Source organism: Falco peregrinus, chromosome 18 (genome assembly GCF_023634155.1).
Source record: "Falco peregrinus isolate bFalPer1 chromosome 18, bFalPer1.pri, whole genome shotgun sequence".
NCBI lineage: Eukaryota > Metazoa > Chordata > Aves > Falconiformes > Falconidae > Falco > Falco peregrinus.
In genome coordinates, this window is record NC_073738.1 from 1,361,911 (window position 1) to 1,376,358 (window position 14,448).

Here is a 14,448-nt window from a genome sequence, read left to right on the forward strand (position 1 = left end):
GCAAAAGCAGATGGGATAATACCGTGAATAATTTGCCTTTTATGCTCTAAAGCCCTAAGAAAACTTATATTAAAGCAGTGAGGGCCAATAAAAGTTTTATGGTTCTGGAAAGGGGGTGAACTGCTTGTCAGGCTCGAAATGCTCCATTTCTGTGGCTGGTGAAGAGGGGAAGGTCCCTCCAGAGGAAAGGAGAGGGGGATTTTGATTGCTGCCAGGAGAAAAGAGTGAAAAGGCTGTAAAAGGTACTGAAAAAAGGGTTGGGCTGTAGAAACAGGGAGTATGTGTGTGTGTGTGTGTGTGTGTGTCTGTATTTTATACACCTGTGTGCACAGCCAGGGACATCCATAGGTGCCTGGATAAATCCACACATATAAAAAGGTCTAGTGGAGAAAGCTTTACATGAGAAATGATCTCGTGCTCCTTTCTATCTCTGATGTCTCTTAATAAATGAAGTTCCAGGTTAATAATTATAACCTTCGCGCAATAATAAATAACGGTATAACAGAGAGACAGGGCTTGTTTTTCTCCCCAGGATCAGGGTTGGGTGATGCCCGTCCATGCAGAGAGCAATTTACCATTCAGGGATACTATAATTTAAAAGCATAAAAGCGTGCAGGGTCTGATTGGGATCGGCTCAAAGAACAAGGGCTTGGGTCGGGCTTGGGTCTGTTGTTGGCTTCCCCCCCACTCATATTTTTCTGTCTCGCACCCTGGTCGCCATGTTGCTGGGGTTTGTGTCAGGGATTCCCAGGAACTAGTTAAAATCGGGAAAAAGAAGCCAATTCCGAGGCTCAGAACATGAGACCTCTCAGTTTCTCGATGCGCTCCCTCTCCTACAACTCTTCACCTCCACATCTTAATTTGTGCCACTGCATTAAAGCAGCAGGCCCTGGTTTGTCGTATAATTATTGCATTTCTCTATCGTTCACTAACCCTGTGAATTTATTCGTATAAGGCGATGCCTTTCCCCTTGAGTAAGGAGATTTTTTTCCCCCTTGTGCCTCTGTGTGGTGCGTGGGAAAAATCCCTCTTTCCCCAAGAGGTTCTCTTTTCTTTTTTCTTTCTTCTTTTTTCTTTTTTTTTTCTCCCCCTTGCAACTTTGGTGTTAGCAAAAGCAGCAAGAACAGTTGGGAGCGTCTGGGAAGAGTTTCTTTTTGCATCCCAAACTCTGCTGCTGCATCCCAGCTCCCTAGTGACCCGCACCGTCCCTCAGGAAGGAGGAACTGGCAGCTTCATGACAAAGCCTGAGGCCCCCAAAATGCCACTTTAATTCAAACCAGCAAAAATCGATAATAAACCCAACTATTAATTTTTCCATCCACCCTGATCTGCTGAGTCAGTAGAGTTATGCTGGTTTCGATAAGCACATTCACAGATACGAAATATTTAGGGAAATTCACCCTTGAAATGATCTGTGTTTTTTAACACTTTTTTATTTTCTTCACCTCTTTGCTAAACTGCACTTCGGCTTCAAGCTGTAGATTTATTATGTGTTTCTCAGAACCCCTTGCCACCCACACAGATGCTTGAACTGACAAAAGTTTCTAGGCTTCTGCCCGCGTGAATGCAGCCTGCCAGTCCCTCTCTGCTGCAAAATGGGAGAAATGGAGCTTGAACAAACAAGCTACAAACCAGCCACATTGCCATTCTGCAGCAGGCACCTTATTCTTGCTTTCCCCCTAAATTTTTACTTTCTAGACTTCCCGAATTCGGGCCCTTGATTCAACTTTTAAAAATCTTCCTTGGTTTAAGTAACTTTAGCAAAACCCGGATTGCTTTGCTGAGTGAGTTAGGCCAAGCTGTCAAAAGTCTTTCGAGAAAAAGATTGATCGTTTCTCTCTCTTTTAGGTTTGTGTGGACTCGGGCACTTTAAAAGGGGATGGTGGTGGTGAATCTTCCTGAGAAATGACTTTTAATTTTATTTATTTATTTTGTAAACTCTGGAAGTGGCATTGTTTATTGGTGGTGGGAAAAAAAGATGGGAAGGAAGAAATGTGATTTCAGAGATATCCATGACTTTAAAACATGTTCGGCCTTTAAGGAAAGTGCAAAGGGTCCATTACATCTGGCTGTAGAAGCAGAAGGACTACTCGGTTTCTTTAAAAATAATTTAACTTGGTAAATCAGGCCGGTCTAACTAGACTTGACTTGAAAGCTCACTTGATTTCCTAAGTGCTCATACCAGGCTCAGACACAAACCTCCGGCCCAAACACTGCTGCTGGCTTCAGCTTTCCGAGTCCTACAAGATACAGAGAGATGTATCTATGTACATGATAGGGAAACAAACCCGGGCAGCGCCGGCCCCCACAGCCAGCCCCGGGATCCAGATCTGCCTTTCCCCGGCTGCCGACGGGCACCTCGGGGGGGCAAAGCCCCTTTTGCCACGCCCGGTTCCCCCGCCCCGGGGGTACAAACTCTCAACCAGGGTGTCGGGAGCTGCCCGGCGCAGGCAGGGCAGGCAGGGCAGGAAGAGCAGGCAGGGTGGGCAGGGTAGGCAGGGCAGGCAGCGCAGGCAGCTCAGGCAGAGCCGCCCGGCAGCCCGCGGCCGGCCGAGGAGGGATGGCGGCGGCGGCGGCGGGGCGCGGACGGGGGGGGGGGGGGGGCTTTTCTGGGGATCTTCTCTCGCTTTTTTTTTTTTTTATCAATTAAAGAAAATAATGCTTTCTGTTTGGCACCAGGCCCCGCCTGCTATTGGCCAGGGCTGCCCACGTGACCAGGAATTGGCTGCAATTTCGCCCCAGTCTCGAGTTTAATAGAGCAAGGTCCCCATACGCCTGTATTATCAGCAATATAACAATTATAAAAAGCCCGAGAACCATCATCATCACTGCCATAAAAACTGAGGCCCTCAGATTTCTTTCCCTCTCCCCCTCCTACTCCCTCTCCCCCCTCCCGCTTTTTAAACCCTGGGCCCTGGAAAAGCCATGAATTTTGAATTTGAGAGGGAGATCGGGTTTATAAATAGCCAGCCTTCGCTCGCAGAGTGCCTGACGTCTCTTCCCGCTGTCCTGGAGACATTTCAAACTTCATCAATCAAGGACTCGACATTAATTCCTCCTCCTTTTGAGCAAACCATCCTCAGCCTGAATCCTTGTTCCAGCAGCCAGGCAAGACCGAGGAGCCAAAAAAGAGCATCTCATGGCCTGCTCCAGCTCCAGCCCCAGCCTCCAGCACAGCCCGGCCCCTTGGCAGCGGAATTCCCCTGGATGAAGGAGAAGAAATCGTCCAAGAAAGCTACCCAGGCTCCATCCTCTTCTTCCTCTTCTTCCCCCCCATCATCTTCCTCGGTGCCGGTCCCTGCCGCAGGATCTCCTGCAGGTTCGTATAATGAGGGGATGAGGGGGTGTTTGCTGAAATCGGAGAGGATCCGAATAATAAATAATTCCGGCCCCCCGCGCCAGAACAGCCCTACCCCAGCGCCCCCTCCCCAAACAGACTTTGCCCCGCACCTCCCCCGAAACTGTGTCACGCAATAAAATACACCGCAGCAATGTACACAGCCGGGGCGGGGGGGTGGGGGGTGGGGGGGGATTTCTCCTGCCTCCTCCACCCGCAAATAAAAAAGCAAATTGCTGCAACTTCTGCGAAAGCGAAGAGGGAGAGGGGTCCGGGGCAGCAGGGCTCTTCATCAGCTCCAGCGGGGGAACTGGCAGCTAAAACGCAGCTCCATTTGCTTGATTTTCTCTCCCAGCCCTGAAATTTTTAACAGCCTACAAAAGAGGAAAAAAATAATATCCAAACCAACAAAACCCGAAAGAAGAGTGGAGGGGGGGAAGAAAGACGGGTGGGTAACGCGGGGGCAGAGCTGGACTCTCAGCATCCAGCACGGCGGGATTTTCTGAGTGGGCGCTCCCCACTGCAAAACAAAAAATATACACCCCCCCCCCAAATCCTCCCCCAGCCCCCCAACAAAGCAATAGCTTCTCTTCCAGGAGCCCCTTGGCCGGGAAGCTCAGAAGCCCTGGCCAGGGACCCTCCTTCCCCTGGGACAAAGAGTTCAAGGCACAATGCACTGTTTCAGGATTTTGATGGCACCGTTCAGGTAGATGCTCGGGCAGGAGAGGGGCGGACAACCGAGCTCATTGGCCAGGTAATACGGGAATAATGAAATCAAAGCCCCGCAGCGTCCGTCCCCAAACTACTGGCACAAGGAGAAGGGAAAAAACAAACCACCAAACCAAACCGAAAAGGAAGGAATGAGTCGAAATTCCCCTTTATCGACGAAGGAGGCAGAAAAGGAAAGTCTCTAAAGGGAGAGGCCAGGGAGTAAAGTCCGTTCTTCCTCCTTGGGGCACGGGGACCGGAGAGTGGTTTCCAATCCTCTTCCACAGTGGGAAGAGTTTAATTAAACATTTATTTTCTCCCGTAGCGCCCCCCCCCAAGCCCCCCCTGCTCGTTAGTGCGGGGCACGGCTCTGCCCTGCCCGCAACAGGGAGGGGACGGACCCGGACCCTCCGCTTGCCCCCATCCCTCGCTTTGCAACGTGCGGTTTTCTGTGTGTTTAAGACATCCAGGGGCTGGCAGACAGCAGCGGCTCCAGGAGGCTCCGGACCGCGTACACCAACACGCAGCTGCTGGAGCTGGAGAAGGAATTTCACTTCAACAAATACCTCTGCAGGCCCCGGCGAGTGGAGATCGCGGCTCTGCTCGACCTCACCGAGCGGCAAGTCAAGGTCTGGTTCCAGAACCGTCGGATGAAGCACAAGAGGCAGACCCAGTACAAAGAGCCCCCCGACGGGGACCTCGCCTACCCCAGCCTGGACGAGGGCAGCGACCCGGCGGAGGAGGCCGAGGGGAGCCCCGCGCTCGGGCCGGCCCCGGAGCCCCGCGGGCCCTACCGGAGCGCCGAGGCGGGTGGCGGGGAGCCCGGGAGCCCGCTGTTCGCAGCGGCCGGGGCGGCGGCCGGCTCGGGCCCCTCGGACCGTGCCTACCCCGAGAGCCAGGACTCGCCTTTGTTGCCAGAGCTGAGCATCTTCTCGGCAGAGCCCTGCCTGCAGCTCTCGGAGGGGCTTTCTCCCGGCCTCCAAGGCTCCCTGGAGAGCCCCGTCCACTTCTCCGAGGAGGACCTGGACTTCTTTACGAGCGCACTTTGTACTATAGATTTGCAACACTTGAATTTCCAATAGCGACCCCCGCTCCCCGCTCGCCTCGCCGTTTCTGCCCCTTCCAGGCGCACCAGCCCTGTCCCGAGCCACTGCCAGCTCCCCCCAGTCGTCTGTAAAAGGTGGGGGGGGGCACCCCCAAAAATAAACCCAAGCCATCTCCCATTCGATCGCCCCATCCTTCCCCCTCCAACACCCTCTTCTAAAGCTCCTCACACTGTGGGACCCGAATCACCCTCCCAATATTTATTCTAGAAGGCTCACATGAAAGAACAGCCCGAGTTTTGCTAAATGCAGGTATTTAATTATAGTTATATTTTTTCCCGTATTTATTTTAAAGAAAGCACCCGATAGTTCTCACGCGCATCAGAGATGTCAGCCCCCCGAAAGAAATTATTTGTAAATCCTTCGAGCGACTTTCTCAGGAATCAGAACGAGACTTTTTAGATTTCTTAATAAAATAAAATTAAATTAAAAAAACCAGAGGATTTTTCCTTCCTCTTTTTAAGTTTTAGATGTAGACTATTTATTCAAATCCTTTAATAGTAAATGGCAAATTATTTATTGTACATTATTTTCATAGAGTAAATAAATGTCTTTATAAAACCAAGAGACGTGTGTCGCTACACATTTCATTCGAAAACGTGCTAATTTTTTGCCTGAACCATTCGCCTTCCTCTTTCCTGCTTTGCAGTAATGATGTCCTAATAATCTCCTCGTGTGCACTGAGAGGAGACAAAAGAAATTGCTTCCAACTAACGTTTCAGGAGGCTTCGGGAGTCAGAAATATTTGCTGCGTTCAATTCTGTTCGCATTTTCCGTGAGCGTGCTCTTTATTTATTTTATTTTTTCCTAAATGAAAGCAGGACATTTGTTTCTAATTTTAACATTGGCCGTTATATTTTTTGTAACTGAAAAACCCTCCCTTAAGGAAGTCGCCGGATAAAGGGATGGAAAGCAACACAAAGGCAGCGCTCGGAGGGGCTCCGCGGAGCCCCCGCACATTCCACGGCCCATGGTGGGGGCGGCGGGGCCGCGCAGCCCCCCGCGGGGACTCCCCCTTCTCCCGCAGCCTGTTTCTTGCCTTCAGCCCTCTCCTTCTCCTCTTTGCGGCAGAAAATACAGACGTACCACATTGAAATTAGTGGTGTTTTAAGCGTCCCGGACTACAAACAAAAAAGGGGCAGAAAGGCAGGATTTTGAGTAAGTGCAAAAAATCCACCTTGGAAGGGTGGTGCGTGCCGGCATTTTAGCCAAAAAATAAATGTTACAGAGGAAAAGAGGGGTAAGAGCTTAGCCTGGAAGAGGCCTTTCTTTTTTCCTCTCTTGTTTTTTAGCAGTGCAAACCAGAACCCCCTCGGCCTTGCAAATCTGTGATCTCCTTCCACGGCAATTTGTGCTGCTCTGTCCCGGCTGGCGGATCCCTTTACGAAAGCTTTCTCGCAACATGTAATTTTAAATACAAAACTCATATATCAGGGAGGGTGAGGCGGGAGTGGGGGTGGGGAGGCTTATGAATGAAAAGGGGTCAGCGCAGGAATCAGTCGCGGTGACACCCAAAATAAATCATATTACGTCTTTGCTAAGTCATTGGTGTTTCCTCAGACACGGCAGAAATTTGGTAGGCGTTCAAGCGGGGTTTGTGCGAAAGTAACGCGGAAAGGCGAGCCCGGAGGGACGGCGAGGGGCAGGGGGAGAGCGGCCAGGGAAGGGGAGGGGGGGACACCCGCGGAGGCGGCCTTAAAATGGAGCAGGGAGCCGCGGAGAGGAGCGGAGCAGCCATGACAAGCCGCCTTGCTTTTCTTTGCGTTCAGGGCAGGGGAAGGCGCAGGCCGGGCCACCCTCCCGGCTCCCCCGGCCCGCGGGCCGCCGCGGGGAGCCAGCTGCGCCCGGAGGGGCACCGGCCTTGGGGGGGACTCCTGGAGGCTGCCGCCCCCTCCCGCGGAGCCCCGGGCCGGCCTTGCCTGGTGCCTGGAGGGTGTCTGGGGGGTGTCATCGTCTGCCGGAGCCCCCCCGGGGAAAGCGCCGAGTCCGGGAAACTTCCGCATGGCCGCCCGGTATTTCATTTCGGATTAAGAGCATCCAAGCTGGGATGGCTTTCTACTTCGGGCTGTAAAGAGAAATAAAATGGAATAAAGCAAGCCCTCGACAGATGTTTTCGAAATTGCTGTTCGCAGATCTGGATTATCTCTTCCCGCTGAAACAAAGGGGGGTTGATTTTACGGCTACCTTTTCATTCTTAATAATGTCACCAGCCTCTTTCCCTACGAAACGAGCAGAGGTTTCAAACCTCCTGCAATCTCACTCCAGGAAGGAGTAGGTTTATATTGAAAATCGAAGTAGATTGCAATTAAAATACGCCAGTGAACATTACTTAACACCTTCCCATAAATAAAAGGAAGAGGCTAGCGCCCAGCCCGCACTGCCTGCGGACGAGCCGGTCCGCATCCCGGCCTGGGGGCCACATCCCCCCCCATCTAGCTGCCCTCTCTCGCCGATCCCTGTCCGCTCTGGAAATCCCAGAGCCATGCAGGGGGGAAGCAAGTCCCGGCACAGCCCAAGGACCACAGAAGGCTATTCATTATCTTTAAGTTTATTTAATATCTCCAGCTTCTGGAACATACTCAGAGGCAGCGTTGGCACTGCCAGACGTTGTCTATCAAAGCGCCATTTGTTCCAGTGCTTTACATATTTCCCCTCTTGCCTCCTCCCCCTCGCCAGCCTGAATACAGGCTCGTCGGGGGCGGCGGGAGCGGGGATCAGATGGTCGGGGCTGGCCCACGCCGAGCGCCCCGGACCGCGGCGGCAGCGCGGGGCTGGCGGGGCGGGGGCCGTAGGCCCGGCCCGCTGCCCGTTCTGGGTCGGGATCACGGATCTGCACGGATCCCCGTGGCTCCTCCAGAGAGGGCAGCTCCCTCACTCAACTTTAAAATAGGTGCGCATAGATGGATCTCTGCACAAATTGATCTCGCAGCGGATTTCCACAAACACACACGCCCTTTCCGTGGGGAAGGGAGGAGGGGAAGGGAGAGGCGGAGGGGAGGGGACAAGAGGGACAGGGTCCTCTGCAGGGTCCCCCCTTGCTGGGGGCTGGGAGCGGGCGGCCTCCTCCTGCAGCACCGAGGTGGGATGGGGGCGGGGAAGGGGTTTCCACGAGCCCCCCAACGTAAACCCTGACACCTTATCAATACAGATCTCTAACAAGGGCTCTTCTGCAGATCATAATGACTTCTCAAAGTTGCTGCAGGTCTAGAAAGCATGCCAGTCACAGCCACAGATCAATTCTACACCCACGGAAAGTGACTTAATAAATGGAACCTCGCCAGTTATTATCCTTGCTAACAGCAGGCCCCTTCTTATTTGTCCTAATTAGCAAGACTGAAATGTCGGAGGAAAGAAGGGGAATATTCAATAAAATCTAAATTATTGAATGACTGTAAGATTTCACCATTAGTTCAGCCATTCTTTACCTTCTTCAAAATGTCAAACAAATGGGGAACGCGTATTTGCAACCCTGCCCTTCTGTTCTGTGCAACTGGAGGGCATATATTAAGCATATTAAGCGTATTCAGCTCTTGATCGTTGTCAAAACACTGCAATTGCCTCGCGATTATTAACCTAGGAATATGCAAATGAGATAGGCTCGCACGTGCGGTAGGGATGCTAAAGTAATATTTATCTTGTGCTGATCTAGTCTGGGGATGTGTTTGCTAAGAGCTACTCGAAGCCCTGAAGATGCTGAACCAACCCATTAGAGCCCCCGGGAAGGCTCAAGACGGAAAACCTTCTGTGAAGGCAAGGCGGGCGGCGAGGCAGGGGTCTAGCCTCTGAGGTGTGAGGTGGGAAGAGTTAAGTCCTCCTGGGGAATCACTCCGACCTTCCTCCGGAGCCGCCGGTGGCAGGGAGGTGCCGGGAGTGTTCCTTCAATGACCGTTTTCTCAGCCGAGTTGTAGCATCCCTTTCCAGCGCTTCGCCGCACCCCTGTCCTCGACGGCCAGAGCTTGAAGAATGCTGCTAATATGCTTAGTACATGCTCCACCACCACCAAAGGAGGAGCTGGCAGAGGGGACGTTTTTCTGCTCGCCATGCTGGCACCTCCCGCATTTATCCCGGCTTTGCTGGTTGATTTTTTTCTCTTTATATACATAGAAGGGGGAAAATACAGAATGCCGGGTCTGGAGAAACTACCTTAAGAATCGCTGCAGTCAGGCAGGGTGAATCTAGCCCTCAACCCCAGTGGGATGCTCTTTAAACTAACACCGGTTGACATGAATAATGCTGACCTACTAATATTAGCAACACTGATGAAGCTGTTAATAAATTCATGCACTTATTAAAGGGCGGGTTTAGGTGGAGCTAGCCCTCGTCGGGCCTGCCAGGAGCTGGATCTGAATGAAACTCGAGGGCGGTTTTAGGCCCCCCCGGGCTCAGCCCCGGCCCTGGACATCCCCCCAGAGCTGCCCACGCCACCCGGGCCCGGGCAGGGGTCCCTCGGCGTGGCCAAGCTGTCCTGGGGGAAGGCGAGGGCCGCCTAGACGGGGCTCAGCCGGGGTGAGGGTCCCGTAGGGTCTGCCCGCTATGAGAAGGCGCACGGCTATAGCTCCTCAGAACCATCGCAGGAGGAACTGGATCTTTTGGCGCAAGAGGAGGCGGGTTTTGAGGGGTTTGTGCCACCCTGAAAAGGGAAAAAAAAATCTAAAGAGGCACTTCTCACCCAAATCTTCCACTCAAAGTGTTGTTCAGGAACCCGAGAACATAAACCAAACATGTCCCTCTCCCTGGCTAAGAAGGCTCCCATCCTCTCCGGGGGATGCTGACCACCTGCGGGCCGTCCCCGCCCAGAGACCCTCACGACATCGCGCCGGTGCCGGTCCCCAGCCCGGCCGGTCCCCGCCGCTCCGCACGCCCAGCTCCCGAGAGCGGCAGATAAGGATTATTGTATCTTATCTTAATTGTCGCGCATTTATTCTGCAGCGCGGAGATAGCCCGCTCTTGTAACTCGTTAAAAGGATTCCTTCTGCATTTCTTTAGACTCTCAAACTCTGCAGATTTTTTCCATGTACTATTTGATTTTCCCTCTTCTGTTTTTAGCCCCAAATATAGCTTAGCAGGTGATGATCTAACCAAGACACATGCCGGGGCTATAAATTTCTCTGACAATTTCTAGGGACAAGTCCTTTTTGGTGATAGCGAGGTCTGCAGCCAAACACGCACCCCCAGCGCCAGCAGTGCTTCTTATAAATCACCCCGCCAGGAGCCAGAAGTGACATTTCTTACGCACGACACAAACTTTCTCCGCAGAGAGTTATATTTAACTCCAAAACGAAGCATCTGAAGACTCCGAGCACTCCGGAGCCTTCGGAAATGCTTCATTCCTTCTGTATCGCCTGCATGGAAAACTCCTCGGTCTGCCTGGGGTGAAGATTTTTTACAGGAGGTGCACCCACAAACTGCCTCGAGAAGGGCCCTATCCCCCGTGTCAGGAGTTGTTTGAAAGCAAAGAAATCGTCTTTTGGGGAAGGGAGAAATCTCCCCCCCACCCCCCCACCCCGGCTCCAGCCCCGCAGAGCCGGTTTATGCCACGAAGAGGGAGAAACTGCTCTCAGGCGAAGGTTTATTTTAATAAGATGTCTCCATCGGGTTGGAACAAAAGGCGTGGTTTTCCCCAGGGGGCCAAAAGCCCCATATTGCTTATTTAGTGGGGAGGGGGTGTGGGGGTGTTTCCACGCCGGGACAGCGAGCGTTTTGTCACTCCGAGTCCCTCTGCCTCGGGGTGGGTGTAGGGGCCAAGGACAGGGGATGCCCTTGGTGGGCATCAGAAGTCCTCTGCCACCAACAGCTCCGCGAAAAAACGATGTTATGTTGCTGCTGACCTCCTAATTTCTTATCTGCCCATCAAGCGAAGCCTGAGGTTTAGGGGCGGCAGCTTCTGATGTGCTTCAGGCCCGCATTGCTGCCGGGGAGCGGGGGCAGAGCGGCGCGGGGCGCTGCGCCCTCGGTGCCGTGCGAGCCACCCGCGGCAGGCGGGGAAGGGATGCCCGCTGCCTCCCAGGGCTAACCGGCCCTCTCCGGGCAACGCGGCTTCTTTTTCCAGAGATCAAAGAGCTAAACATGCCCCGCTCACCCTCTATCCTCATCCGTCTCCAGATATTTAATTTCAATCCTGTTGAGTGACAGACAGCAGCCGCCCCAAAACGGTGCCGTCTGTGGTATAAGGAATAACTACTGTCTCCCTCAATATATAAGTGAAAATCAAATAATAAATATAATGGAAGGCTAAGTAACTGTTGGGAGTGGGGATGGGTTAGGACACAGCTCTAATAATTTGAGGATCTCCACTTACACCTTTTCTTTGACCGCTTTCCCTCTCTCAGCTCCCCATAAAGGAGATTTTAAAGAAATATATGTGTCAGTTATCGAACTGGGCTCACCCGGCGATTGGTTGTTAACGATAATCTCGTATTTCTTTCTCCTGCGTGTTATGAAGTTCTGTACTGAAATTAGGTCTCACACCTTCTCCACACGGGGAATTAAACCCAGAAAAAATAACAGCGGTGATCTGATCTCTGACTCAGGGCAAGGGCCTAAGGAGGAAGTTTGGAAAAGCCATTCCCAGTGTGTCTGCGTGCGCGTTAGCGCTGCGGCTTTCGAAAATACCGCGCAGTCGCCACAAGCCATGCATTTTGGGGAAGGTCGTGCCACTTTGGGGAAGTAAGCCGGAGCCGGGGCTGGGGGCGGCGTGGCCCGAAGAGCAGCTCCCGCTCTCGCCCCGCCCGGGGTTGTCCGGCCGGCAGCTCCGGGAAGGGGGGACCGGGGGAGCCCCGGGGCTGCCGGCCCCGGGCAGGGAGCGGGCAGCCGGCACCTTCCGTCCCCCAAGAGCTGCCCGGGTTTTGGTGTCCGGGCTCCCGCATCAGGTAAGGAGTGAGGGGCCCGAGCAGGCTCCGAGAGGAGCAGATGGCGAGCGGCCCGCAGCACCCGGAGTCCGGGAGGAGCGGGACGGCAGCGGCCTCCCTCTGGGAGGAAACCGGCTCCAACACCCCGTCTTTCGCGATCTGACAGTTGCCTCCACAGAGGGACAAAAACCAGCCTTTGCCAAAGTGAGTTCAGCTCCGCGCATCTCCTCCCCGGCTCCATCTCCGCGTTCCGCCCCGAACCCCACCGGCAGCTCCCTTCTCCCCCAAGGCCGGGGGTGGAGGGACTCCCGGGAGCCCGGGGCCCGCATTCCGTCCCCTGCTCGGGGCAGCATCCTGGCTGCATTTCACGGCTACAGTTAGCACCCCGTCCCATCCGATTTTTCCATTTATAGGAGGTACTGTTTTCATCTCAGAACTGCCTCGGGTCCAAGCTTGGTTTAGCCTTCCCTGAAAGGAGATGCACAGCAAAACTTTTCCCTCCATAACTCCACAGCAGTGAGCTCTCTCGGAGCTAATTCTGAAACTCCAGAAGACAGCTGTATTTTAATGACGTAAAGCATCCCCTTAATGTAACAGTGGAGTGAGATCACGGTGGAAAATTATCAGACAATATGGAACAATTGATTCAAGGATGAAATAAACATCTATCCTTTTCTTTTTTCATTTTGCACCCATAAATCATCTATTGTAAGCATCGTTTAAATATAATACATTCATTTAAACGCGAGTGCAACATAATATAAAAAGCACTCCTGGAATCAAATTAGAAACCGCTTTCTCTTGCGAGGGGAATGACATGAGAGTTGCTTTGAATCTTTATAATCACTTTCGGTTGTTTTATGCAGAAAAGGAGGTAGAGAGTTTCATAGAACATTCGTAACCTAAAATATTTCCTTTTTGAATACCTCAGCATCAGCAAAGTCGGCAGAATAAATGAATAAATAGGCACACTGCTCTGGAAGTAGTTTTCTCCTTATTCTTTTTACTAAAGGACGAGAGATGTAATTGGCTAAAACTCACGTTTTCTCTCGGGGGGGATTTAAAGGAGGGAGGAAGGTTGATGTCATGGCTGCCTGTGTTGCACTTTCTTAACAAATGTTACCCCAACGTGTTGCATCAGCCAAACCTACCAACTAAAGGATGTGTTTATGCCTTTCAAAGTGAACTTTTGGCCTAGGGGGAAAAAAAAAAAGAAAAAAAAGAGCCCTCCTGGTTCTTCTTAAAAGCTGAATAACCAGTAAATATCCTGACAAGTAACAAATGACTGTGGGCGTCATATTGTTGGGTGCTCTTGTCTCCCTTCTGCTAACAAGTAAATAAATGTTGCCTACCTATGTTTCCATTCTCCAGCAGTGGAGTGGCTGACCTGAAGTCAGTGTCTTTCCACCTACTCATCAGCTGGACTCTGCTAGGAGAAAGCTCCATCTGACACCAGATTTGAGCAAAGATCAAACCAGGTTTGCCATGGAAAAGCAGAGCTTAATGCCCCAGAATTGGTTAAAGCCCTTAAAACATTCCCTGTTTTCAGTAGCAAATGTGTAGGTGCACAGGTGCGTGGATGGATAGGAAGATATGCAGATAGATACATGGATCATTTCTGATTCCATTCCTCTAATTGCTAAGCTGGGCATGGTATTTCTCCAACAAAAGACATTCTGTCTTCCTAACTTTATTTCATCGCCTCATTAGAATATTGATTTAATTACATTGCTTTTACCCACACTGGCTCTAGACACAAAGCCGGTGTGGCAAAATTAAAACACATAGAGCGTATTTTTCTTAGGAGCTTTTATTAGACTCCTCAGCCCAGAAAATGCCAGATACGTTCAAGCCACTTTCAAGGGAAAAGTTTCGAAATGAAGACAAGAGCATCCTTTTGTGCTTGGGGGAGCAGTCAGACCTCCCTATCTCTTTTCCCTCTGCCTTTCTTTTTCTCACATGGAACTAGGGCTGGGGAAAACCTTTTTAAGTTGGGGCAAGGAGAAGTTCTGCTGGAATTGGCTAGTCGCATAACTTGGGGGCCTTTTTAGCACTTAAAACAGTTGTGGATAATTCTAATTCTTCCCCTCCACCTCCCCGCACCCCACCTCCCTCCACTCTTTTAAAGTCTTTGAGGAAAGATTTTGACGTATTCGTGTTGTTATCAGATTGATGGGCAGGGTTTGATTGAAACCCCTTTGTCATGCAAATGTCAGGGCCTTGATGGATGAGCTCAGAGATGTGACAAACTTCAGGAGCCCCTCGCTCATTGGGCTGGGGTAGACCACGTGGCCGCCTCCCCCGGCCCCCACCCCGGCCCCGCCGCAGGCTGCGGGGTTCGAGGGCCAGCGATGCATGGAAGGAAGTTTTACAGCTTTGACATACTATCTAAAGGTTGTAGGGCAGGCGGAATCCCCCCCAAAACAGGCTGACCCTCCTCCATCAGTGGCAG

The 14,448-nt window shown here is 52.0% G+C and overlaps 1 protein-coding gene across 1 annotated transcript; it reads left to right on the forward strand.

Moving 5' to 3' along the window:
- The first annotated feature begins 2,759 nt into the window (after window positions 1-2,759).
- Window positions 2,760-5,715, forward strand: HOXB2 (homeobox B2). The gene is made up of 2 exons (XM_027785436.2): window positions 2,760-3,319; window positions 4,508-5,715. Exons 1-2 carry the CDS (start codon window positions 2,926-2,928, stop codon window positions 5,125-5,127), a joined length of 1,014 nt encoding a protein of 337 aa, XP_027641237.2. The 5' UTR covers window positions 2,760-2,925; the 3' UTR covers window positions 5,128-5,715.
- Window positions 5,716-14,448: the final 8,733 nt, after the last annotated feature.

What these genes read in the sequence shown, in the direction of transcription:
- HOXB2 (XM_027785436.2), top strand. Translation starts at nt 2,926, where the DNA reads ATGAATTTTGAATTTGAGAGGGAGATCGGGTTTATAAATAGCCAGCCT. An exon ending in TGCCGCAGGATCTCCTGCAG is followed by an intron (nt 3,320 to 4,507) that starts GTTCGTATAATG and finishes TGTGTGTTTAAG; the next exon opens with ACATCCAGGGGCTGGCAGAC.